The 25,987-nt window shown below is 39.1% G+C and overlaps 1 protein-coding gene across 2 annotated transcripts in view; it reads right to left on the reverse strand.

Moving 5' to 3' along the window:
* fam135b (family with sequence similarity 135 member B) overlaps nt 1-25,987 on the reverse strand; it is a 381,705-nt gene that overhangs the window by 292,290 nt on the left and 63,428 nt on the right. For both annotated transcript variants that reach the window (XM_059975315.1, XM_059975310.1), the window contains exon 2: nt 1,639-1,734. In XM_059975315.1, coding sequence (XP_059831298.1) covers nt 1,639-1,715 — 77 coding nt within the window. In that variant the 5' untranslated portion in view covers nt 1,716-1,734. The remainder of the gene's footprint in view (nt 1-1,638; nt 1,735-25,987) is intronic.

Raw genomic sequence — 25,987 nt, forward strand, 5'->3', positions numbered from 1 at the left:
GTTAGGGCTGGGGGACTGTCATCAGTAACTTTCACAATGATTCCTGTGTTGGACCACTAACAATCACAATGATCCTCCTTTATGTAAAACATTACACTAACCACGGGAGTGTTTTCACGTTGATTAGATCAGCTTTGCTATATTTCCTTGTTACCATACTCAGTCTATTCTCAAGATTGTTGATGTGTGTTTGCCAAAGTGCTACCTTAAAATAATGACTAGGTATAGTTTTGTTACGTTGATGGATAGTTTGACTGTTACTGCAGGTGCTCTTCCCATTTGATTTGTGAGTTTGAATTAAAAATTGATCTGTTATATCCCCCTTTAAATCTACCATCAATTGTCTCTTCTACATACATTTCACCTCCTATTCTTGAAAACTGTTGCCTTAATCCCAAGATATATTTCCTCTCCAAGGACCTTGATCAATTTCAAGCCTATTTTTGCACAAATCCATGTTTGAAGCATCAGTCATGGTCCAATCCCTGTACTCCGCTCTAAACAACCTACAACAAAGCTAGAAACAGCACTCTCCCTGACTTTAATTGTAAACCACAATACTCTTGCATTGTTTTGATCTACCTGCAACCTTTGACACATCTACTGTTGACATCCTCCCTAAGTAACTTGTCTCCACTGTCTAACTGAGCTGGACTCAGTTCATTTATTGTTCACTGCTTGAAAACATCCTAAAAATCAGTTATCTCAGTCTCACTAGAAACATTTCCATCACAAATTCCATTCCTCTTTTGTCGTATTTCAGACCGAAACAACCATCTTTGCATTCTGAAAACTAAAAATAACTGCAAAGGTTGTATATCTGAATTAAAAATTCAAAATGCTGGATATGTTCAGTGGTTAGGCAACATCCTTCAAATGTGAAACAAAAACTACTTTACCTGCCTCTCACAATATATATCCCATCACCTAAGAGTCACTTTTCATCATATTTCATATTAAAACTGGATGAAGTAGTCTCTGGTTATCTTAGCTTACAGTTGAGACTAAATAATTTCACAATTTTATCATGAAGGATGAATATGATGCATAAGAATTAAATGTGCACAGTTTGGGAGCATAGAGGCTCAACTTAATCCACACTTTAGCTGGCAAAAGGAAGGATATCTGGCAATAGGAGGCAACAACAGCATTTGAGGGCAATAAGATCCAGCAGGAGAATGAGTTCTGGCAGCATCTCTGTTCCTTATGCCACGAAGGAAACTTTTAAATAAAATTGTTTGTTCTTCAAATCTGCTAGTGGAACACAAGCAAACTCCCAGTGGTATGGCCGAATTGGAAAACCATCAAAGCTTCTCCACTCACCTCGGACTAAGCATATAGAATACGTCAAGGTGATGATGTCATTAGACCCTATTTGCATATTTAAAGGATATTTGCACACTACTGCTCATCTAGTCAATAGAGACACTGGGGTTGGAGCTCCCTTACAGGTTAGATTTTAATCTCCACATGCCCATGCCCACTTTATGTTAACTGAGGTCATTAATGCTGGGCCCAATAAAGAAAACGATTTGTTAAGTCAAGTGCTCCTGTTCAGTTTTAAAATAACAGAAGATACAGTCTTGGCTTTCAGTATTCTTAGGAAGCATTTACAAACAAGAAAGTACAGAATCTCACCCTCTCTGAAAGAGATCCACATTGTAGAACTTGTGCAGCTCAACTGAGAACTCAACAGTTCCTTGTACCTCAGACATGATCTGTCCAGCGCATCACCTGGAAACAAAGAGGTCAATAAACAATTAAATAATAATTCAGAAATGAGGCACTGGCCCTAAATTAAGAACAACAAAAATATCAAAGTTATTCTCCAGGAGGTAAATTAGTAAATTGGTTTGTTATTGTCACATGCACGGACGTAAAATGAAACAAAAAGTTTTGCATGCCATTCATAGAGATCATTTCATCACATCATTACACTGAGACAGTACAAGGGAAATGCAATAACATTGCCTAGAATGCAGAGTGTCATTATGAGGAGATTGGATGGGCTGAGATTATTATTACTGGAACAGAGGAGGCTAAGGATTAGAAACTTATGAATGTCATGGATGTAACAACCCATCAAAACATTTTTTTTCTAAGGGTAACGGAGTCCAGAACTAGAGATAACTAGTTCAATTCAAAGGTAATCTGAGGGATGTGTTTTTCACTCAAAGGGTAGTGAATATCTGGAATGAGATGCTTGAAAAAATGGTGAAGACAGATAAAATTACAACATTTAAAGCCATTTGAAATGTACTTGGGCGGGACGGATACAGACTAACTTGGGCAAATGGAATTAGTATAGATAGACATCATGATTGGCATGCATGCAGTGGGCCAAAACAGTATATTTCTATGCTCTAAGTTTCTATGATTCTATGAATACACATATCATTATATGTAATGGTTTTCATTTATTTCCATGGAACACATTACTGTGCTTTCTTTCTACAGCCACTGTTCCAATGAATGAATTGATGGGAATCTTGAGTGTTCTGTCAAGCCTTAGGTGGAAAATAAATCAAGTTCCTTTAACACCTCTTCACTTTCCTCTCCCATAAAAACAATAATGCGGTTGTTTTCAGCTCCTTGTGCATCATTTACTTTTAATACTTAGAAATAGCAATTCCACATTGATAAGCCTAAGAAGAGGGTCAGTAAGATATTCTGGATAAGAAAACATTATCGTATACACACTTCATCAACAAAAGTTTATGCTTTAAGAACTTGCTTAGTTATGCTGGATCCAAGTTGAACCCCTTCAAGAGTCCTCCAAACTTAACATTTATGAACATTTGGAGAGGCATAATATGATTAGAAATAGTCAGCATGGCTTTGACAAAGGCAGGACATGCCTTACGAGCCTGATTTTTTGAGGATGTGACTAAACACATTGATGAAGGTAGAGCAAGTAGATGTAGTATATATGGATTTTAGCAAGGCACTTGATTAGGTACCCCATGCAAAGCTTACTGAGAAAGTAAGGAGGCATGAGATCCAAGGGGTCCTTGCTGCGTGGATCCAGAACTGGCTTGCCCACAATAGGCAAAAAGTGGTTGTAGATGGTTCATATTCCTCACACAGGCAGTTGACCAGTGGTGTGCCTCAGGGATCTGTTCTGTGTGACTCTTTGTGACTTTTATAAATGACCTGAATGAGGAAGTGGAGGGATGGGTTAGTAAATTTGCTGATGATACAAAGGTTGGGGGTGTTGTGGATAGTGTGGAGAGCTGTCAGAGGTTACAGCTGGACAGTGATAGGATACAAAACTGGGCTGAGAAGTGGCAGACAGAGTTCAACCCAGATAAGTGTGAAGTGGTTCATTTTGGTAGGTCAAATATGATGGCAGAATATAGCATTAATGGCAAGACTCTTGACAGTGTGGAGGATCAGAGGGATCTTAGAGTCCGAGTCCATACCATACTCAAAGCTGTCATGCATGTTGACTCGGTGGTTAAGAAGGCATATGATGCATTGGCCTTCATTAATCGTAGGATTGAGTTTAAGAGCTGAGAGGTAACGTTGCAGCTATATAGGACCCTGCTCAGACTCCGCTTGGATTACTGTGCTCAATTGTCACCGCCTCACTGAAGGAAGGATGTGAAAACTGTAGAAAGGGTGCAGAGAAGATTTACAAGGATGTTGCCTGGATTGGGGAGCATGCCTTATGAGAATAGGTTGAGTGAACTCGGCCTTTTCTCCTAGGAGCGATGGAGGATGAGAGGTGACCTGATAGAGGTGTACAAGATGATGAGAGGCATTGATCGTGTGGATAGTCAGAGGCTTTTCCCCAGGGCTGAAATGGCTCACACGAGAGGGCTTAGTTTTAAGGTGCTTGGAAGCAAGTACAGAGGAGATGTCAGGGGTAAGTTTTTTTACGCAGAGGGTGGTGAGTGCATGGAATGGGTTGTCAGCAATGGTGAGGGAGGCAGATATGATAAGGTCTTTAAAGAGACTTCTGGATGGATACCTAGAGCTTAGAAAAATAGAGAGCTATGGGTAAGCCTAGGTAGTTCTAAGGTAAGGACATGTTCGGCACAGTTTTCTGGGCTGAAGCACCTGTATGGTGCTGTAGTTTTTCTATGTTTCTATTTATTTTTCTGAAATATAACCTTCAAAATTGAAAATAAGGTTCATCTAAACAATAGCCAAATGAAATAATCAGTTGTGAGAGAGAAAAACCTATCTGTTTCTCTTTTCGCTGATGTTGCCTGACCTGCTGAGGTTATTTTCCAAATATTTTCTGTTTCTTTTCCATGCTTCCAACTTCTGTAATTGTTTATTTTAATAATTATTAAGCATTTTCATTAAATCTTCAAATTAAGCATGACAATCTCATTTTTGCATTCTAATTCCCCGAGAGGTAAAGCTTAACATTCAAGTAATTTGGGACACAGAGCTGGGCACAAAATAATTATTTAAGATAATGCTTAAAGCTAATTGAAAGCCATTTCTAATTCTGAAAACCCAGAATTTTAAAGAGCTTCAGAATTACTTCATGGCTCTTGAATTGGCTAGAGTGTCCCAGGATTTAGACCTGGTGACAATAACAAATGAGCAATGTACTTAAAAATCAGGAAGATGTGCAATAGCAGTTGAGTACTTTAGCTACTATACTGTTGTACTCCTGAACAATAAAATATCTTCACTCATGTTTACACAGAATATGCCCAACCAATGCCTGGATAACAGAGCAGGAAAAATATCCTAAGCACATCAAAAAGATTGATAGTATTTACAACTCAGAGCTTGATCGGATAAAACTGACTCTCAGGATGGGTAATATGGAAACAATGCCCGGAATCTACCTTTGGCATGCAAAACAAACTGAAATATTACAGCAGAGAAATATTGACTATATAGTTGTAAACTACCAAAGTCCCTGATGCAAGCTATTATGACTGGAAACTAGATCATGAAGTAAGCACAATTTTAATTTCAATTAGATTATCTGCTCACTGGGTTTGTGTTAGCTTTTCATTATTCGATCCCATATTTTGGGCAATTTTCCTATCTTGTCTAAACGTAGGAGGGAATCTCTGCTCAACAGTGTCCTCTCACAGGTCACTGGCGAGAGGCTGAAATACAGCAAATCACAGGAAACATTTTCAGGATAAGCTAAGTGAAGATTGAAAAATTCCAAGTAGTGATCATAGTAGTGATAGCTGCTCAGAATTCAAAGTACAGACACTGATGGCACAAAACAAGCCCTACAGTTCACTCTCTAGTGAACCAAACTGAACGACCAACACCTGATTCAGTGTTTCTATGTGTTGATGATTCATGTGTTCATCTAGATACATCAGACTCTTTAAGGAGTACCTGACTACACCACCCACTCAGAAAATTTGTTACAATTTCTAACCACCCTCTGGGTTAAAGAGTTCTTTCTTAGATCCCCTTTAAACCTGTAAGTCCTCACCCTAAACCAGGGGTCAGCAACCTTACCACTGAAAGAGCCACTTGGACCCGTTTCCCACAGAAAAGAAAACACTGGGAGCCGCAAAACCCGTTTGACATTTAAAATGAAATAACACTGCATACAACGTTTTTTTTGCCTTTATGCTATGTATAAACAAACTATAATGTGTTGCATTTATGAAATTGATGAACTCCTGCAGAGAAAACGAAATTACATTTCTGCATGCAACAAAAACATTTTGAACTCCGAAAAAAAGACGTTGGGTTGAAAGTTACTTTTAAGTAAAATACTCAATGTCTATTTGAGTCCTTCTTGTATTTATGAAAAACGCCGAACTTAAATTTTCCGCCAGCAGCAAACCAAAAATATCATCAGCCAGCTGTCATCCTGAAAAATGAAAGGACTATTTCACTGAACAATGAAAAAATATGAATACACATAAAATAATAGGCAATTAAAATATTTATCATACTTGGTTAATGGGATTTCTGCTCCTGGACCTCAGCGCACAGCGTCTGCACATCAGGGCTGTATGACGTCACCTTCATCTTTACACAGGATCGCAAGCTGTCATCTGTGAGGCATGCGCGATGTTTGTTTTTAATAAAGTTCATGTTGGAGAACACCTGCTCACTTACATATGTGGATCCAAAGATCGACAGGACTCAAAGCGCATACTTTTTAATGTTTACATAAATGTCGGGCATAGCATTCCATGTTTCGAACACAAGTTTGTCCGGTTTTGGAAGGTTTTCAATATCACTCCATTTGTGTTTCTGAGCAAGAACGGGCAACATCTTCAAGGTCTGCTGTCAAGCGTCTAAACTTGGACACCCATATGTCTTTGTCGGCTATGTCGGCCAGTTCCATCTCAAGATCAGGTTGACTCACACCTGACAATGCAGTCGTATTCAGTAGGGAAGGATCGATGCTTAAGGGAGTGACCGGGAAGGATAATGTGTTTTTTTCCTCTCTGAACTCACAGAAGCGTTTCCCAAAAGATGTTTGCATTGCGATGATTGCAGAATGTAAATACTCCGAAATTATCATGTCGTGACCTTGTTTGAACTCTCTCAAATTGGGGAAGTGAGACAAAGTGCCTTTCTGTAAATCTCTGGCAAGCACTGTCAACTTGCGCTCGAATGCCAAAACATCCTCCAACATGTGCAGGGCTGTACGTCCTTACCCCTGAAGAGCTGTGTTCAGCGTGTTCAGGTGCGCTGTCATGTCTACCATGAAGTGTAGCTTTTCCAGCCACTCTGGCTGTTCCAGCTCAGGAAAGGTGAGCCCTTTGCTGCCCAGGAAAGTTTTCACTTATTCCAGACACGCGACAAAGCGTTTCAGCACCTTCCGTCTGGACAGCCAGCGATAAAAACACGTTGTAGCGGTGTCAGTAAACTGCAGTCAAAGATAGCTTTATTCGAACTAAACAGCCTTGCTTTTAAGCCTCTCTCAATCCAGCCCCCATGGACGCAGATGCTGCAAAAGACGCGTACTCACAAACCCCCGTAGGCTATCTCCCTTAGCCGGAATGCTGGCTAATTGTGAGCCGTTTCGGATGTCGCCACACTTAGATTGTACAAGATCACCATAATCTTCAAATTTAGAATTACATTTCAAAAGCTAACAAACTAACATAAAATACATTTTAATTAAATACTGACCAATTATTTCCCAAAGCCACAGGGAGCCGCAGCACAGAGGTGAAAGAGCCACAAATGGCTCGGGAGCCGCAGGTTGCCGACCCCCGCCCTAAACCTATTCCCATTAGTCTTTGCCCATGCAAATATAGCCTGCACGCTTTACTTATCCAGGTGTTTTACTGCTAGCCTGAATAAAAGCTACCACCATCCTGATAGGAAAAGATGAAAATAAAGACTTGGGATATTGGTAGGAGGGGAAGGGAGAGAGATTTGTGGGAGGTAGTGCAGAGAAGGCCACTGAACTCTGAACAACAAAAAAATGCCATTCCTGCATGTTATACTAAACAATCACTCACCTATTCAATAAAATATTTGATAAAATAGGTGGGCTGAGCAGCAAGTTACATTATTTTAATTAACTGATTGAACTATATTGCAAAGTAAGATTTTAATTGATCACCAATGATGTTAGTCTCAACACAATCTTACAGCATTTGCTTACAAAGCACTACTTTGCTAATACATGGAATTCTCATTCAACTAATGCTGTAAAATAGCTTGTTACATCGAAAGCACATCCACTCAGTTTATTAAAAGCAACCATGAACACGGACACTTTTACATCTGCAAGTACATTATATATTTAATGTGCCTAGAGGGTGCTGATTCACCACAGCTGTAAGATCACAGCCAAAGCCACTGGAGCTGGAGTCTTTCGGCTCCAGAAATACAGGCTCAATCCTGGCCTCCAGTGCTGCCCAGGTAAAACTAGCACATTCTCTCTGTGACTGGGTGGGGCTCCTTCCGCTGCTTTTGTTGCCCAAAGACGTGTTGGGTGGTAATTTGGTTGGTCACTGTAAGTAGTCTCTAGTGTGTACATGAATGGAAAAATCTGGGGAAATGCATGAGAATGGGGGAGAATAAAAATAGATTAGAGAAATGAGAGCTTGATGGTTGGCATCAAGGACCTGTTTTCATGTTGACTCTGCAGAAGCTTTTGCCTCAAGCAACGGCCTGATAGGAAGACCAACTAAGTTCATGGGAACTAGTTATCCATATAAGAGTGTTTCAGTTTGCAATCAATTAACTAGATTCTTCTTAGGGATGAACCCTCCTAATTTGTGGGAATGCCTGTGCTGAATGAATGCTGTTATCCAATTTGCCCTCAACAGCAATAGATGACATACCCATTAGGAAGTAGAGAAGCTAGGATGTGTTGGGACGGAGCTGCTGGAAAGAAAGTTCAGAGATAGTGGGGCATTTTTCCCAATGGATCTTAAGGCTAGCAGTAACTCAGACCACTGCAATATTGTGAAGTTGACAGTATTTTGCAATGCAGTTCTCTGCTTGCGTATATGAAGTGTAAATTTATTCCACAATTTGGCATGCAGCTACCTTACTTTATAATAAAATATTGGAATGAAAAATCATTTAATTAAGCCGCAATGCCTCCTGCAGATACTTTCAGTGGTGGGAAAAGAAATGTAAGTGATGTATTGGGTCATGTCCGCCACTCTCTGCAGCTTCTTAGGTTCCTGAGCATTTGAATTGTTGTACCAGACCAAGGTGCAACAACGATGAGCCCCCAAATATTAGTCTTCACCACCCTTTTAAAATGTAGGTGACCTTCCACTCTATCCTCATTGTATATACATTCCTCCTGATTTTATATACATCTATAATGTTGCTCCTCAGCCTCCTAAGTTTGCTCTTTCCAGCATCCCATGGACCTCCATGTATTTTTACCCAACAGCCTGGAGGCTATAAATGCCCTTTCTCCATTTTGTGCAGTCATGTGTCAAGGATTCCCATGAGCGCGAATCTTACACTTTTACAAGGATGTTTGAGAATATCCTCAAATCATTTCCAATGCCCATCTGGTGATCTCTTCCTTTGTGAAGAATTTTGGATTAGAATGCACAGTTCTAGAATCTGCTGCTTGCCTGACCATCAAAGCCAAATTATTGTAATTGGGCTCCCAATGCAAACAGTGGAAGCCTGGGAGAGAACACAGATGTGGACTTGCTTATGGTAGTACAGTCGGCCCTCGTTACCCGCGAGCTCCACATGAGCAAATTCAACCAACTGTGAATCGAGAAAACCCAGAAGTGCTCTTCAAGCAAGTTGTTCGATCCTTCAATGGAACGAAGCCTCTGGGTCACCCGAAGGATAACGACATGCCTACAACCACTGCAAGATTTGTTTGATGATTCAAAGAAAAAGAAGAGGCAGCTTCCTATAACAATGTTTCTAACTAAAGCATCTAAAGTCTCGATGTTCAACATTTGAAGATCCTCAGCCCTCAACCTCCACAGTTCCTGACTTTAGTATTATTGAGCCTCCTCCAAAGCATCCTTATTCCCTAAACAAGACAGTGTAACAACTACTGTACAGGTGTTACAAATTTTACTCATTGTTTGATCATTGTTTGCCTTGCATTTCGTTTGTTCGCTGCTTGTGTTGTGAGCATGAGGAACATGTACAGTTGTTTTTCTTGTCAATATTCCCTAAACAAGACAGTGTAATGACTATTTACATAGCATTTACATTGTATGAGGTATTATAAGTGATCTAGAGATGATTTAAAGTATACGGGAGGATGTGCGTTAGTTATATGCAAATACTATGTCATTTTATATAGGGGACTTGAGCAACCATGTTTTTTGGTATCCGCGGGGTGGGGGGGGGGGGGGTTCCAGAACCAATCCCTTGCAGATAAGGACAGCCAACGGTACTGAATGAAGAAGGATTTTATGGATATGGCATTGTTACTATTGCTCCAATCTCAGAATTGAGTAGTTCATTCCTGTAAACATACAGGAGGGCCGAAATCACAGTGTACCATGTGCTAGATCTGAAGATTTGAATCTTAAACACTCTTTTCCTTAAGATGGCTGAAGGACCCGCACTCTGTTTAAGCAATAGGAAAGAGTATACATTTCCCAGGATATCATCATGATGGTATTTCATTTGACATTGGCATTATTATACAGCAGGGCAGATTAGTTGGGGACCTTTGTTCAATAGTTGTTAAGTATCAGGTTCTTATACTGGTATGCTTCAGTGGACAAACTGATAAGCATTTGAAGACACAAAGAACAGCAGGTGCCTGCAATGTAGAGCAACAAGCAACTGCTGAAGGAACTCTGTGGTCAGGCAGCTTCAGTGGAGGAAAGTGGACAGTCACATTTTGGGTTGAGGTCCTTCACCTGGAGTGAAAGAGGAGAAGACTATCTCTTCTCGAAACTTTCAGTCCAGATTAAGGGTCTCAACCCATGAACATGCTTCAGTATTTTCCCCTTAAGTATACTTCTTATTGTTTAGTTTTTATTATTATGTATCACAATGTACTGCTGCCGCAAAACAACAAACTTCATGACACATGCCAGTGATGTTAAACCTGATTCTGATTCTGAAAGATACATCAACATTTTAAAAAATTAAGCAGTATTGCATGATATGGGACAAATACTTGAATGCACAAAACAACCAAAAAAAACCAAACACAAAGTTAGAAACATTACAATATGGTAAATACAACTGATTTTGGTTGAAGTCTAGACCCACAGAGTGGTAGGAATATATATCACTGTTCCTCTTGGAAAGGCATAGAAAGGATTTTGTTAGAATGATACCAGAAATGGTGGACTTCTGTCACGTGTAATGACCAAAGATTCTAGGTTTACTAATTTTAAGGAAAACATTAAAAAAGTTAGAAATCCATTACAAGAAGTTGGAATCAAGGAAGCTTTATCTTAATATTCATGCAATCACTCAGGTTATTAGCTGAGTACTGCAAACATTTGGTGAACCTGAAATAAGTCAGATCACTTATGGATCTATTCATTGAGGTCACCAAACAAAATTAATTCCATTAGTGCTGGGATTCTGATTCCCAAAGCAGTACTTGTCCATTTCCATTTCAATCAGTTATGCTTCCTCCCATGGTGCTCCTTACATTGCAGCCTGCAATGTAATTTATAATTACAGAAAAATATAAATAAGAAAAAACAACAAATTAAACAGGTAGACAGTATGACACCATAAGGTTTGCACTCTGAAGACCTGATAAGTTTTTTTCTAAAGTGTCTTTTCAATTAGCAATGTCATAATATTATGTTAAGCAGCACAGAAGTGGTGCAGCTTTTAAAATGATAATAACTATCAACAGCATTTCAGCTTCCTACCCTGTGATCATAAATCACAGAAATTGTAACATTTGTAAACAACACAATGAGATTCAATAGAAGAACAATCCTTAAAATTAGCCCAATCAAGTTTAATGTCAGAGGAAGCACCTTCTAAGGAATTATCATCAGTTATCTCTCTGTAAGACCATTCAGCCCATTAAATCTGCTGCACAATTTGATCATGGTTTATCTATTTTCACTCTTAATCCCATTCACCTACCTTCTCCCTGTCATCTTTACTAATCAAGAACCTGTCAAAATCTGTTTTAAATATACGTAATGGTCTGGTCTCCACAGCTGTTTATGGCAATGAATTGCACAGATTCACCATGCTCTGAGCTAAAGAAATTCCTCCTCATCTTTATTCTAAAGGGATGTCCCTCTATTACAAGGTTGTGCCCTCTTCTGAGATTCTTCCACCATTGGAAACATTTTCCCATGTTGACTCTTTCAATATTATTTCTTTTAATGCAAGATCACAGCTAGATGTTTTGAAGTGAAGATTAAGAGGTTGTTGGATGGCAACTGGCATAAGGGTTATCAAACTAAGTAGATGGAATTAAGATACAGGCAAGCTATGATCTACTAAACAGCAGAACAAGTTGGCTAACCCTAATACCGCTCCTGTTGTTCAGGATACACATAAAGACAAAGGTGCTGTGAACAATGAAACAATATTATGAAAGCATTTATGCATTTTTGGTTCCTTAAGAATATTATAGCTAGGGGTGGTAATGGAATCAGCTCCCATTACCTACTGAATGCTCCCAAAGGCATAAATCTCAAATAATCTCTGACAACCAAGTTCAACTCCGAGCCTTCCCATGTGACTTAGCTACCAAGCCCAGCGGAACCATTTCTACTGACAGCAGAAGGGGCAAAAGTGGGTTACTGGCAGCTTAAAACCCGGCACTTCATTCAGATGCGGCTCATTGGCTGTGCTAGCTCATCTAGGTGAAAGAAAGCTCTGATCTCAAACCTCTGCTGCCTTGCAGCTATACCCGCTCATGGGGAAGGCTTCAGGAGTAAACTCTGAAGAAAAATCTAGAGCAGTCCTACGTTGAGATCAACACTGATTAGCAATTTCTGCAATGCCATTAATGTCAAACTGTGTCGGTCTCTGCCATTTCTTTGGATTCATCAGCTGTGTCGAGACCTGATGCGTGGACAACAGCTTGCTCTCTATATCATACTGCCCTGGCTTGTGTATCATGTGGACAACTGGGATGCAACAACCATGGTCAACTCCGACCAATGGATGGCCTCAATATGCAGTTCTTAGTTTACTATAGCTAGCTGGCGTGGCTGAGCATGTACGGTTTAGCTTAGTATGGAAGAACTTATATCAAATATCAAATCAAAGAAGACCAATCAGTCAAATGTTATTTTAAATTTTATAGGATACTCATCTGAATGATGTTGCCCAAGGACCCTTTCCACATTGGAAGGTAGCAACTATGTTAGCCTGATGCATGTTTTCTGCTTGGGATCCCAGCTGCAATATCCTATCGCCCATGAGTGCAATGTAACATGCACAATAGAGCTGGCCACATGCATCCAAACAAAGAAATTCTGCTCAGGCAGAAGAATTCAGCTGGATTGTGCGCTATAGTAGCAGGGTGGGGAGAAATCCTGTTCAGGCAAAATGTGCCAAAGTTCATTCAGTGAAGGATTAGAAATCCTGGAGACATAATGGAGCATCAGTAATAGTTGCAGGGGTGAAAATGGGAAATACATAGGACTCGTGAAGCATCATAGTCACCTCTGTTGTCATCTTACCATCTTTACATACTGTGCACTCAGCACTGAGCTGAACCATATCCTCAGTGGGTGAAGAGGCAATTTAAAATTATATACAGAGAGTACTCATCATGAAGTACAGTCACAGAGAGCTGAGTTTCCACCTGGTATACACAATGCATATAAAGTTAATGTTATTACATGAGCAATATATTTATAAACCCTATATATATATGCAACAGTTAGGGAAATGATCAGGCTGACATCTGGGAAACAAGCAGGTTCAGCACACCAAGCCAGGTGTACAAGACCATCACAGTACAGCATTGGATGTGGTGAGGATGATGTATATACTCTATAAGGAGTAGCTTTGAATCTTGGTAATGAATTCCAGAGCAGTGAACCAGGTCATGCAACTCTAGTTCAAATCTTAAAGAAGTAAATAGACTTCATATCTTTTGAAAAACCTGCTTCCACCCAAGGAGCTGATGCCGAAGTCACAGACTGTGCAGCTGAAGTGACATGGCATGCAAACACGCACTGAACACCACCACTGGAAGACTTTGTGTACCAGTATGCTAAAGATAGAAGGAATAGGAGCAAAGTGACATTCTAAGGGCCTGATCATATTTAGCGACTGAACTTTGGTAATGTTCTGTGGCATAACACACAAAAAGAATTGTACTTCCGTACAGAATTCATGCACCATAATATCATTGGGTGATAACTACAAACTAGGTAAGATTTAACAAATATCACGGTAGCTCTCATGAAGAAGAGCCGGCTGGTGGCGTAGTGACATCAGCGCCGGACTTCAGAGCAAAGGCTCCCGAGTTTGAATCCAGCCGGCTCCCTTGCACATTTTCTATCTGTGCTGGGTTGAGCGTCGAGCTAGCAACTTGGCCTTATAAAAACAAGAAAGCCTGCTAAAAAAACGCTGTTACATCGGTGTTCCGATGACTCCACTTGAAGTTAAGGGCTTTCTTCTTCTCCTAGATGCTACTGACAGTACACCTGATTCAAGAATTCATTGAAGAAATGGATGGGAAATGAAAATTTTCAAATCTTTTCCTTATTCTTGTCTTTTTATATATTTACATTTTAAAACTTTAAAGTATTTTCTTCAACAGGCTTTCAACATTTATAAATGTCAGTAGAATATAAAATATATTACAAGTGAATTTTACAGGAAAAGCAATGTTCTGTAATAATTTATTGGTACTGGATAGATCAATTAGACGGACACGCTGATTGGACTGCAATAAATAAAAAGAACATGAGGTCAATGTCATTGCACAGTGCATTAGTCAGTCACCACCTGAAGAAATTCTGGTTAACTAATTTCAAGGATACTCTACAGAGGAAAATTATTCTGGCAACACATTTTCTTAATCAGTAACTGTGGAAATGAAATTGGCAAGTCCTACATTGCAATAATGAACATATCCAATTACCAGGTACATTGTAAACGTTGAATCCTACTCTTTGTAACAATTTTAACAGTTTCTCTGCCAAGAATACAATAGCTAAATTAATGGCATACAAGAGAGAATCTGCAGATGTTGTGAATTCAAGCAACACAGAAAGTGCAGGAGGAACTCAGCAGGCCAGGCAGAATCTATGGAAAAAAGTACAGACGACATTTTGGTCTAAGATCCTTCGGCAGGACTGGATAGAAAAGATGAAGAGTACTGTCTTTTTTTTCCATTGATGCTGCCTGGCCTGCTGAGCTCCTCCAGCATTTTGTGTGTGTATCAAGATTAATGGGCTTAGCCACAACCAGGAACACTGGAAGCCAGGAGGGTACAGTTGCAGAATAAGGACAGATCAGGTACAAGTGCTGAGCCGTTGCTGATCCTGGTGAAAAATGTTGTACCACAGGTGTGACTAGGGCTAAAATTACAGAACATGGCTTAGATTGTGTCCTGTCCCAAATGTGGGGGAGTCTTTGGATGACGGTAGAGGCTCATATGACAACTCTGACAGCATGTTACCTTGGTGAGCTTACAGGAAGCACTTAAGCTCCTTAAGGTCCACAGTAGAGCTGTGAGGATCCTTACAGATTACTCGTTCTTGCTTTCATCTGGGAGTCTGTTTTCCATCTTGACAACCCTTTTAACACACATGTTAACCTATTTGGGTAACGAGAACTACCATGAGAATATGAGGGTCAATTCGATAGTCCTGTGAGCCAATAAGCTCAGCCAGGTTAAACCATATACCAGCTCTTCATTATCTAATCTAGGCTAGTATATCAGTTTAGTACTGAGAGAATACAACATTGTGTGAGGTAGCACCTTTCAAAGAGTTATTGTATTTAAGTCTCATCAATCTGTTCAAGTGGAACATTATTGAAAGCAAAACTCAGCTAGAATTTCCCAACCTAAATCAGCAAAAAAGTAGTTAACAATTTGCCTGTATTTCTCTGTGAGTCATCTTTTAACCACTAATAATCAATGAATTGCCACTTTTGCCTTCAGAAATACAGCAAGTGCACGAGAACTGAACCCATTCAACAGGATCACGGCTGTTCTACTCTGGACTCAACTCTCTTCTTTGTCACTTTCACACATAATTCAATTCTAGATCTTTGAAATATTTATCTATCTTCACCTTAAATGTCAAAAAATTTGCCCCCACTTTAGAGATTTCATGAATTCAAATGCATTATCAGAGTCAAAATTGAAGAAATCTAGACTTGGTTTTCAAAATACCAAGTGAATACAAATATCAGTATTATTATTGTGAGCAGTGTTGGATCCCTTATCTTAGAAAGGATGTGCTGAAACTGGAAAGGGTTCAAAGGAACTTCATGAAAATGATTCCAGATTTAAAAGGCCTGGCACATGAAGAGCATTTGATGGCTCTGGTCCTGTTTTCATAAGAAGTCAGAAGAATGAGGGGTGACCTAATTGAAATATATGGAATGGTGAAAGGCCTTGATAGAGTGGATGTGGAGAGAATGTTTCCTATGTTGGGAGTGTCTAAGACAGGAGAACACAGCCTCAGAGTAGAAGGGCATACTTTTAGAACAGAGATAAGGAAGAATTTTTTTCACCAGAGAGAAATTGTGGAATTCGTTGCCACAAGCAACTGTGGAGGCAAGTCTTTATATATATTTAAGACAAAGGTTCATATATTCTTGATTGGTTAGGGCATGAAGGGATACTGGTGGTGGCAGGGGAGGTGGGGGAGGCAGGAGGTTGGCTGATGAAATGGTGGATCAGGCTCAATGGGCCAAATGGCCTAACTCTGCTATGTTTTATGGCCTTAATAATTAACAACATTGTTCTGAACAAATACTTTGATTAAATGTTCAAAGCATAAGAGGTAAAAAAATCAAAGATATGAAGAGAAGGCAAGTACTACAGCTGTTCCACAGAAAGTATAATAGTGTTGTAGATATTCTTTGAAATAATGAGCATAAATCAGATATTTGAGCATTTAGGTATATCTGTATAGAAAGAGGCTGACAAATTCTGTAAATGGGCTATATTAGTGTTAGCTTATAATGGAGAGGCAAAGTCTTTGCCATATTTCCCAAAACAAATCTGAGGAGAAGCATATGGTATCATAAGAATAAACATTTTAGTTTCATCAGTGTCAAGCCTTCAGCATCACTGTGGAAACTTTGGCTGCCAACCTTTATATGTCTGCATTCTGACAGAAAATCTGCTGAGAATTCCAAAAGGTTAACATGCCAACTGTGGGTAAATGAAAGACAACCAATACTTCAAGCTCATCTGCTTTAAGTCAGCATGCATTATAAAGCAACAGAATATGATTTAACAAGACTGTGGTGGTTGTGCTCCTGTGATGTCCTGTCAAAGTAAGCTGTACAGTGAATTAAAAAAAAACAAAAAATCAACCAAAAATTCATCCTTATTTTTATTATCATTTATCTCCCAGTAGTCATTATCAGGATCTATGAACCAACATCACATAAATAAAATTTTGATCAAAGCAATTGTCAGGGAAGTGATGAACAACAAAACATTTCTTTTCATGTATTTCATAATATGCTAGACCCATCAATCTCCAGTAGTAAAATTTAATATCCCCGCAACCTCAACAAGTAGCAGAATTAATTGTCATCTGCCTTCGCCATTCTTCTCTGACTCCCTGCACACAATATTCCCCATACACTGTTTCTTTCCTAATCCTGATCCCAAAGATAGAGGGAATTGGTACAATTTATTTTTCTTTACCGTTGATTTTTGAGCAATGGGGATAGATGCATATGACATGCATTTTCAGTAAGCTAACAAGGAAACCTTAATGAGCTTAGTCCATCTAATTTACTGCAAATATTAATATCTATACAGCATGCAATAACCACATCTCGTATATCCCGACAACACTTCTCATTAAACCCGCCTCACTATGTTCCTTGAACTGGTTACAGTCTACGCCTCTAACGCTCTTAAGTGTTTGCCGTATTACACTAGCATAAAAATAGAACTGACAAAAAGGCACATTTAAACATCACATAATTATCGTTGCATACTTCTATGCACAAGTAAACATCCACAGAATAGCAATTAATGTGATTAGAGACAGTTTAAATTTGAATTTCCACCTCTTTATTTGCTATGATCAAAACTGCATGGTAATTACTTGATCTTAAAAAGGCCATTCATTTGAAAACAAAGTCAGCTCAAAGCAAATTGAATTTTGTTCTGAATATTGCTCACCATTTATTTTAGTCAGTAAAGCAATTTATCAACTTGTTGCTATGAAGCAGCTGAAATGTACTGTCGGAATTACCAAAGCACATTTCAGCATACCTTACGAGGGGTGATTGAAAAGTTCGTGGCCTAAGGTAGGAGTCAATTTTAGAAAACCTAGCACATTTTTTCCAAGAATTTTTTAGCACAATTTCCAAGATGATGGTGTGACGCAGATTGCAGTGGCCACTCCGGAGCTGATTATCTGTTATTTGTGAAGTGGGGTGCCATGCTCAATCATAATCAATTGAAAACGGACATAAGAGCACAGAGGAACATCGGGAAATCTCCAGGAAGACCTTCTTCATTGCTTCTGCTGCTGTGAGGTCTGGAACTCTGCTGGGAAGAACAGGCCCCCAGTCCTCGGGGTCGCATTGCCGATGGCCGTTGGAGGGGCCGTCTTAATACGCTCGGCAGAGGATGGTGCTCGGAGAAGCTGTGCCGGAAGGGATGGTCATCAGCTCAGAGGTTCGACGGATTCGGAGTTCACTGTGGTCAGGTCACTTTCGTTGTGTGCTGCATCTGCGAGGCTGAGTCGGACGGCACAGTGGAAGTTCATAGTGGGGGTATTCCCTTCTGCTGCCGGTGTGGGATGGCAAGTCTGTCAGGACCCTGGGGACTTGTGGAAACTGTGTGGTGATTTCTTTTGAACTTATAGTCCTTTAACATCTTTGGACTATTTTTACTGTGCCCATGGTCTATTTTTTATCAATTATGCTATTGTTTGCACTGTTGTAACTATGTGGTTTTGTGCAGGTCTTGTAGCTTTAGTTTTTGGTCTTGTTTGTCTGGTGGATATGGAGCTCCTTCCAGGGAATGCGCTAGATGGTAGCGCAATAGTAATACGCAGCAGCCTCTCCGGACTCTGGATTGGGGATTGCCAAACGTTACGTGGATTTTCTAGTATAGTCTGTTTTGTCATATGCTTTTGTGATATCATTCTGGAGGAACGCTGTCTCATTTTTTAACTGCATTGCATTTGTGGTTTCTAAATGACAATAAACTGAATCTGAATCTGAACATTTATTTTTCAAGATGCACGTGCAGTTCAACTCTTTGAGAGACTATGCAGAAACTTTGAAGTTAATAACTCATCAGGGGTGATTGTTAAATTCGTGGCCTAAGGTAGAAGGAGATGAGTTATTAACTTTCTGCATAATCACTCAAAGAGTTTAACTGCATGTGCATCTTGAAAAATGAATGAGCTAGGTTTTCCAAAATTTGACTCTTACCTGAGGCCATGAACTTATCAATCACCCCTCATAAGGTATACTGAAATGTGCTTTGGTAATTTCGACAGTACTGTTCAGCTGCACATCTATCTTGAAGGATATAACAGATAAGTATCAATGAAGTTTTTCCCAAATTTGAATCGTTGGTTCTTACATTATATAACCATTTGTCACATTTTTGCTTCATTTTGTGCAGCCTCTTCCATCTCCCTGCAGCTGTTCTGATGAAGACATCCAGCTGAAAAATTAATCTGTATTTTACATTTTTACCTGTTTCCTATAAGCTTCCATAACAATTCTGTTTGTGTTTAACTTTTCCAATATTCACAACCTTCCGTTGCATCAAGAACTTAAAGTAAACAGTGTTCTGTGTTTTTCAAATGATTTCATTTTCAAAATAGGACTGATTTTTCTGTAACTATTCGAAAAGTAATAAATTAAATTACAGTTAATTTGGACGCTGTTTAATTATTTGAAACAACTCTTAAAGACAAAATATATTCAAGAACATAGCCTCGATTCCCCTTGTTCATTTGGGACACAATGCCACTTAACTGGGACAGGAGACTGCGAGTGAATTGTTTCTACCTAGCACCACTTGCAAGATCTATTGCAATCATTACACACTACACCATGCTCAGAGAAAACCACTTTTAAATAGCATCAGTTGTGTGTATTCATGGTCAAAAAGTAGTGACTTTCATCACTGATGTTTGGTGAGAAATACGCAGTAAGGCTATTCAGAACTGTCAGGTTACTACGGCTTCAAGCATTCAGGTTTGGAGATGCCAGAACCAGCCAGGGAGAAAATGAAATTATTTCACTATTAGAGCAAGCTAGGAACTATGAAGAACTTGAAGGGATCAACAATCATCTTGAATGCTACAATGAAAATGATGAGTTGGAGAACGCAATCTTTGAAAACATTGTATGAAGGCAGTTCATTATCTGCACTAGGTGCCTGGGTTGAGTTTGTTCAGTAACAGTCAATTAAAAGAACATGGCAGGGTACACCAGATGAATTCCTCCATCGATAACTATCATGAACTAACACAGCTTTATTGTAATACAGAATACTGTTTGTCCTGTATTTCATTAAATACATAATTTGTTACTCAGATAAACAGCAGCTTGTCTTTTTTTTATACCTTTTAAACTATTTCCACGAAAGTTTGGCCAATTGGGGCAAAATGTACTGGTCCCAATGTGTCCCAATTAACTGGAATCCACTGTACTTACTTTTAAAAAGTGCAGTAAGAAATTACTTGCTTAAGCATACTGCAAAAGTCTGAGGCATATATATGCTAGGGTGCCTAAGACTCTTGCACTCACCTCTGATTCACAAGCTGTAGATCATGTAATAATCACCTCTTTTTTGAAAAATAAAAACAGAAGTGCCAGTTCTGAACCAAATAAGAATGGCTGGTTCACAATTTTTGATTGCTCTGTTCAGCCGAATGTTCACAGGTGAATTCTGGTCTTCAGGTTCTGCTCCACCCGTTAGTATTTCCAGCGGTTTCAGATTTTCAGAATCTGATGTATTGTTGTCCAGTAGTTTCAAATAATAATTCAGTATTTGGATAACAATTCTGTGTTGATAATACAGGATAGATGAATCTGTTTCACCTCTAGAGTGCTAGAGTGATCTTCTGCCTTATTCCTTATCCCATTCCATGTCCCTCTTTCACCCTGCATTATCATACCTTTCTCCATTTCATCTCTCCTGCTTTAAAGCACACCACGATCTCTTCCAATATCTCCTCTCCTTTCATTTTTTACTACATTTTAAAGACTGTACGCCTTTCCAGATCTGATAAAATGTATTTATTTGGAAACTTAACATCATTTCTGATTTCACATAGGGTGCTTGATCTGCTTAGTATCTCCAGCATGTTACAGTTTTGTTATTGTAATAGATTACAACATTGTTTCTGACTTCACACGTGTTACTAGCCCTGCTTAGTATCTCCAATGTGTTACAGTTTGGTTATTATAATATATGTTGCATGTTTATTATAATAACAAAATTTTCCAAGTGCAAATATTTGCAATGGTTTTCTCAGTCATACAGTGCAGAAAGAGGTCCTTTGAGTTTGTGCCAACTATCAAGTGCCTATCCACATTACCTCAATGCTAATCTCATTTCAAGTTCCTCTCAACAACCACATGACCTGTCCCCCATTCTCCCCTCCGTACTAGCAACAATTTACAGTGGCCAGATAACCTAACACCCTACTGAACACTTCTTTGTTGAACTGAGAGGAAAATAGGGTACCCAGAGAAAACACAAGGTCACAGGGAGAGCATGCAAACTCCACATACTAACAGCACCTGAGGGTTGGACGGAAACCCAATCACCAGAACTGTGAGGGAGTAGCTTTACTAGATTACTGAAAGGTCCATGAACACGAACCTGTTATTCTTTTAGTTTTTGCACCACTTATTTATTTTGCAATTTATAGTGCCTCTCCTTACATTAAATACAATACTCCATAGCCACCTGGGAAATACAGTACTATGAAAAAGTTTTCAGCATCCCAGCTATAAATATGTGCCTATGACTTTTGCACAGTACTGTAAAAGTTTCTCATCTGAACAAAAATGATCATGTCATATTGTCAACCGAAAATTAAAATATGAAAAGTTAAGATTAGTGAGAACAAGAATGGAGTTGGAAAGTTCCTGAAGAAATCCTTGTAGAATACTATAGCTAGATAATTAGGACAAGAGTTTCATCAGAAAACTGTCTGAAGGCATGAACTATTAGCTTGAGATATTTATATTCTGTGTTCCCTGGGTTATCTAATGCAGTAGCTGGGCAAAGAAATGGAATTGGAGGCAAAAATTCCATGAAAAATGGGGAAACTGAGTATATCAGATTCTACCTTGAGTAATATGACATCCTGTCCTACATAACCTTCAGTATTTTTTGAACCTTACAACTCACATTTCCTTTACCAAAATAAATCTTGTAAAAGGCATTACTCCATTATTGTTAGCCTATATCAGTTTACCCTTCAGATTTGTTTTCTTTGGTTTTATAATTGGGTTGCATTAGACAAAGGTCCTGGACTAACAACTCAGAACTCAAATCCAATCAGAACAGTTACTGGACTTAAGATCAGTATTTGCAATAACAAGGAGCCTCAGTAACAATGATGATGATTCACTAATGAAAGGAGGAACTCTGCTATCCTTACCTGGTCTGGCCTGAATATGACTCCAGGAATGGAAAGATTCCAAAAAATGAATTTTTAGAAAGGGTTATCAAAAAACATGTCTGCCAGCAGCAGCATCCAAACTTTGCTCTCTGTTTGCAAAAGTTGAACACATGGCATTGTCCCTTAAGGTAATATCAATCTCAGCAACTTCAAATCCTTATCCTGATACACTGTAGTTTGTGGAATTCAAACATACAGGTGATTCCTTCCAGAAATCTACTTTGCACCACAGGAAATCCAACATTAATATCTTAAACAGTCTTCACAATCCTTAGTAAGTTTCACAATAATTACAGTGAGTCACACTGTGTCAGAACAGATTTGCAAATCAACCTCCTACAGATGCTTTCCAAAGAAATATCCAGCAGATTATGACAAAGTCCGTAATGTCCTGCGGGAACTACAGAAGCTTAATGATTTCCAATGTGTTGTTATTCACATTAAGCATGAACTTTCAATGCTATTTTCTGCATACCCTCAGGGCTAAATATTCATCTTCAATTGCTCAGAATGCAGGGAGAGTAGAGCACAAGATGGAAGGGGTTACCATTTCTCATCAGAGACAGGATTGAATGAAGTAAGTAAAAGTCCAGGAATTTTTCAAAAAAGCAAATAACATAAAACCATGTGAAAGGTCACAGCACAAGACAAACTCATGGAGTTGCAAACAAAAAATTAGCAGAGAAAGTGAATGGGCCACCAAACTAATATCACAGAGGAGGAAAAACTGAGGCTTTTTGGAATGGCAAACTGCACCAATGGCATCAGTGTGAAGGTCTCAACTACTCTCAAGTTATCTTCAATATTCAGACAAGCTATCAAATAAGTTATAGCCAAAATTCTTGGAAAGCTAAACAAGGATTTTGAAGAGGGAAGGTTGAGAAAGTAGGCATAACTTTAACATATAGGATATAATGTAGGGAAATATAAAGTTATCTACTTTGGCAGAGAGCACAGCAAATTGGAATATGACTGAAAAGAGAAACCACCACAGAACGTCCAGGAGGATACTTATACTGCTTAGTATTGAAGCCAAAATGTTCCACGTTAGTCTCATCCAATCACAAGACTTTCTTCCAAATTTACAGTATCTCCTAAGTGACGCTTTGCGAAGTATTTATGGGCAAGGATATGCTTTATTTTAAGTGGTACATGTAGTGTAAATCTAATAATGTGCCTCAGCCAGATAACACCACCCCTACTGTAAAGTATGGTGGAGGTAGCATCATGCTATCAGGATGCTTTTCGACAGCAGGGACAGAAAATCTGGTCCAGATTGATGGGAAGATGAATAAAGATAGATCCTGGATAAAATCCTGGTAGCCTCTGCCAGAAAGCTTAAACAGGAAAGGAAATTTGTCTTTCAGCAGGACAATGACTCAAAGCACACTTCTTCAGCAACCATGGAGTGGCTTCAAATGAAGAAAATTGATCTCCTTGAGTGGTCCTGTGAGGGTCCTGATCTTAATTTAATCGAACATCACTGCAAGACCTCAAGGTTGTTGCCCACCAATACTCCCCAACTCACTTGGCACAGCTTAAACAATTTTGTAAGGAGGAATGGGTAAATCTTTATCCATCATGTTCATCATGTTGAACAACTCTAATGGAGACTTATCCTAAAAGACTATTGGTTGTAATAGCTGTGAGAGGTGGTTTATCCAAGTACTGAGCAAAGAGGGATAAATACTTTTGCACTGCTGACATTTCAGTTTTCAAATTTTTAGTTTTTCATGCTTTACAATTTTCTGTGCTTTGGGTTCGACTGTGTAATAAAGGAGCACGTTATTCACAGACAAAGGTTCTGTTACATTGATCAAAATCCATTGTTGTATTACTCATGTATGTGAACAAAAGGTTGGGGTCTGAATACTTTTTTCAAAGCACTGTAGCCTTGTTCTTTTTATCTTCTGCTAATATAAGGTGGAGAGGGTTTGATCAGGGGCCGGGGAAGATGATGGCAGATGAGACAGTTGGTCGGCTGGGCAGGTGATCATTTGGGGAGTTGTAAGAGTGGAATTAAACTATAGAGATGTTTTGGTTGAAGAGAAGATAACAGGGAGGTCAAGGTCAGGGAAGAGGTCAGAGGAGTTAAGCACAATTTGGGCCAGGGTTTCACATCGCAGCTTTTCATCAAATTTGAAATGATAAACAGGATACAAGATGCAATTTAAAGAGAAAGGAGATGAAACAGAAATATGATGAAAAAAATATGATAGTTTAAGGCAAAAGATGGTGGCAATGATTCAAGTAAAAATGCAGCAGGAACAGAACATTTATAACGGCGAGGCGCCAAATCATTATACAACATTATAAAATGGAAATGCCGTGCATGCTGGAAAATGTAAAGAACAATTGCTGGGATTATTCACAACCTTAAATACTTAAATGTAGGGCATCCAGTAGAGAAAAATGTGGAAATACTCATCAAAGTTACATGGAGCTTAAATGAAACAGTGTAGAATGCCAAGTGCAAATTACTCAGACTACTAGCAAAATAGAGAACTAAATGCTGGAGGAGCTCAGCAAGTCAGGCAGCATCTATGAGCAGTTGATGTTTTGGGCCAAGATCTTACTTCAGTACTAAAAAGGAAGGTGACAGAAATGTAAATAAAAAGATGGGGGAGGGGAGAAGTACAAGCCAGAAGGGGATATGTGGTAGAGGTAAAGGGCTAAAGAAGAAGGAATCTAATAATAAAGGTTTTAGTGGACTATGAAAGAGGGGGGGAACCAGAGGGAGGTGAAGGGTAGGTGAAGGGAAGAGAAGGGGTGAGCTGGTAAGCAGAATGAGGAACATAAAATAGATAAGGAGGGATCAGGGAAAAATTACCAGAGGATGGAGAAATTGACATTCGTGCTATCAGGTTGGAGACTACCCAGTTAGAATATGAGGTCGAACCTGAGCTCGGCTACATCATGGCAGTAATGGAGGCCAGGGACAACATGTCACAATGTAAACAGTAAATCAAATTAAAATGGGTAGCCACTGGGAGATGCTGCCTTTTGAAGAAGACAAAGCAAAGATGCTCAACAAAGCAGTTCCCCAATCTGTGTTGGGTCTCACCAATGTAGAGAAGCCTGTGCCAGGATCTCCAATGGCTGCCAATTTCAATTTGATTTACCTTTCTCATTCCGGACTAGATAAGAAAAGAAAATCATTGTATGGAGGAGAAAATAGAAGAAAATCCTCTCCAATCCCCTCAGGTGATCAAAACTGATAATTTTATGGGTGCATAACTCTTTTATGAATTAATCTTTGTGGACACAAATCAGGAGTTTTAAAAATAAGAAAAAGCAGAATTGATCAGGAAATGATACTGAAGTGACAAAGCTGGCAGAAGGTTCAAGGTGAAGGCAGAAAGACAAAAGAAAGAGTGAGGTCAACCATTCCACACCATTTTAGGAAGAAAACATAATAAACAGAATACTACAAAATTAACAAACAAAATTGGAGAGCTTGTTTCATCAGTGGAAATTATCCTGAAGTCAAGCAACTGAATATCCCCAGTGAGCAAACACAGTGGTATTATGTTACTTGAAGGCCAGCACTGATTCTGCATGATCAATCACAACATTAAAATTGAGGTTTTCTTTTATGTGAAGATACTAAACCAATGTCATAACACAGTAACAAAAATACTTAAGCCTGTAATCTAGATTGTCACATCAGCAAGACACTAACAGAATGGTGCACTATTATTGGTATCATATTTGGGAAGAGCTGTTTAGTTCTGCAGCAGAGCATAAAAGAATGGGCTTACTTTTCATGATAGAGCTGTGGTGAGGGGGTGTGTCAATTCTGGTCAATA

Source organism: Hypanus sabinus, chromosome 1 (assembly GCF_030144855.1).
Source record: "Hypanus sabinus isolate sHypSab1 chromosome 1, sHypSab1.hap1, whole genome shotgun sequence".
Classification (NCBI taxonomy): Eukaryota; Metazoa; Chordata; class Chondrichthyes; order Myliobatiformes; family Dasyatidae; genus Hypanus; species Hypanus sabinus.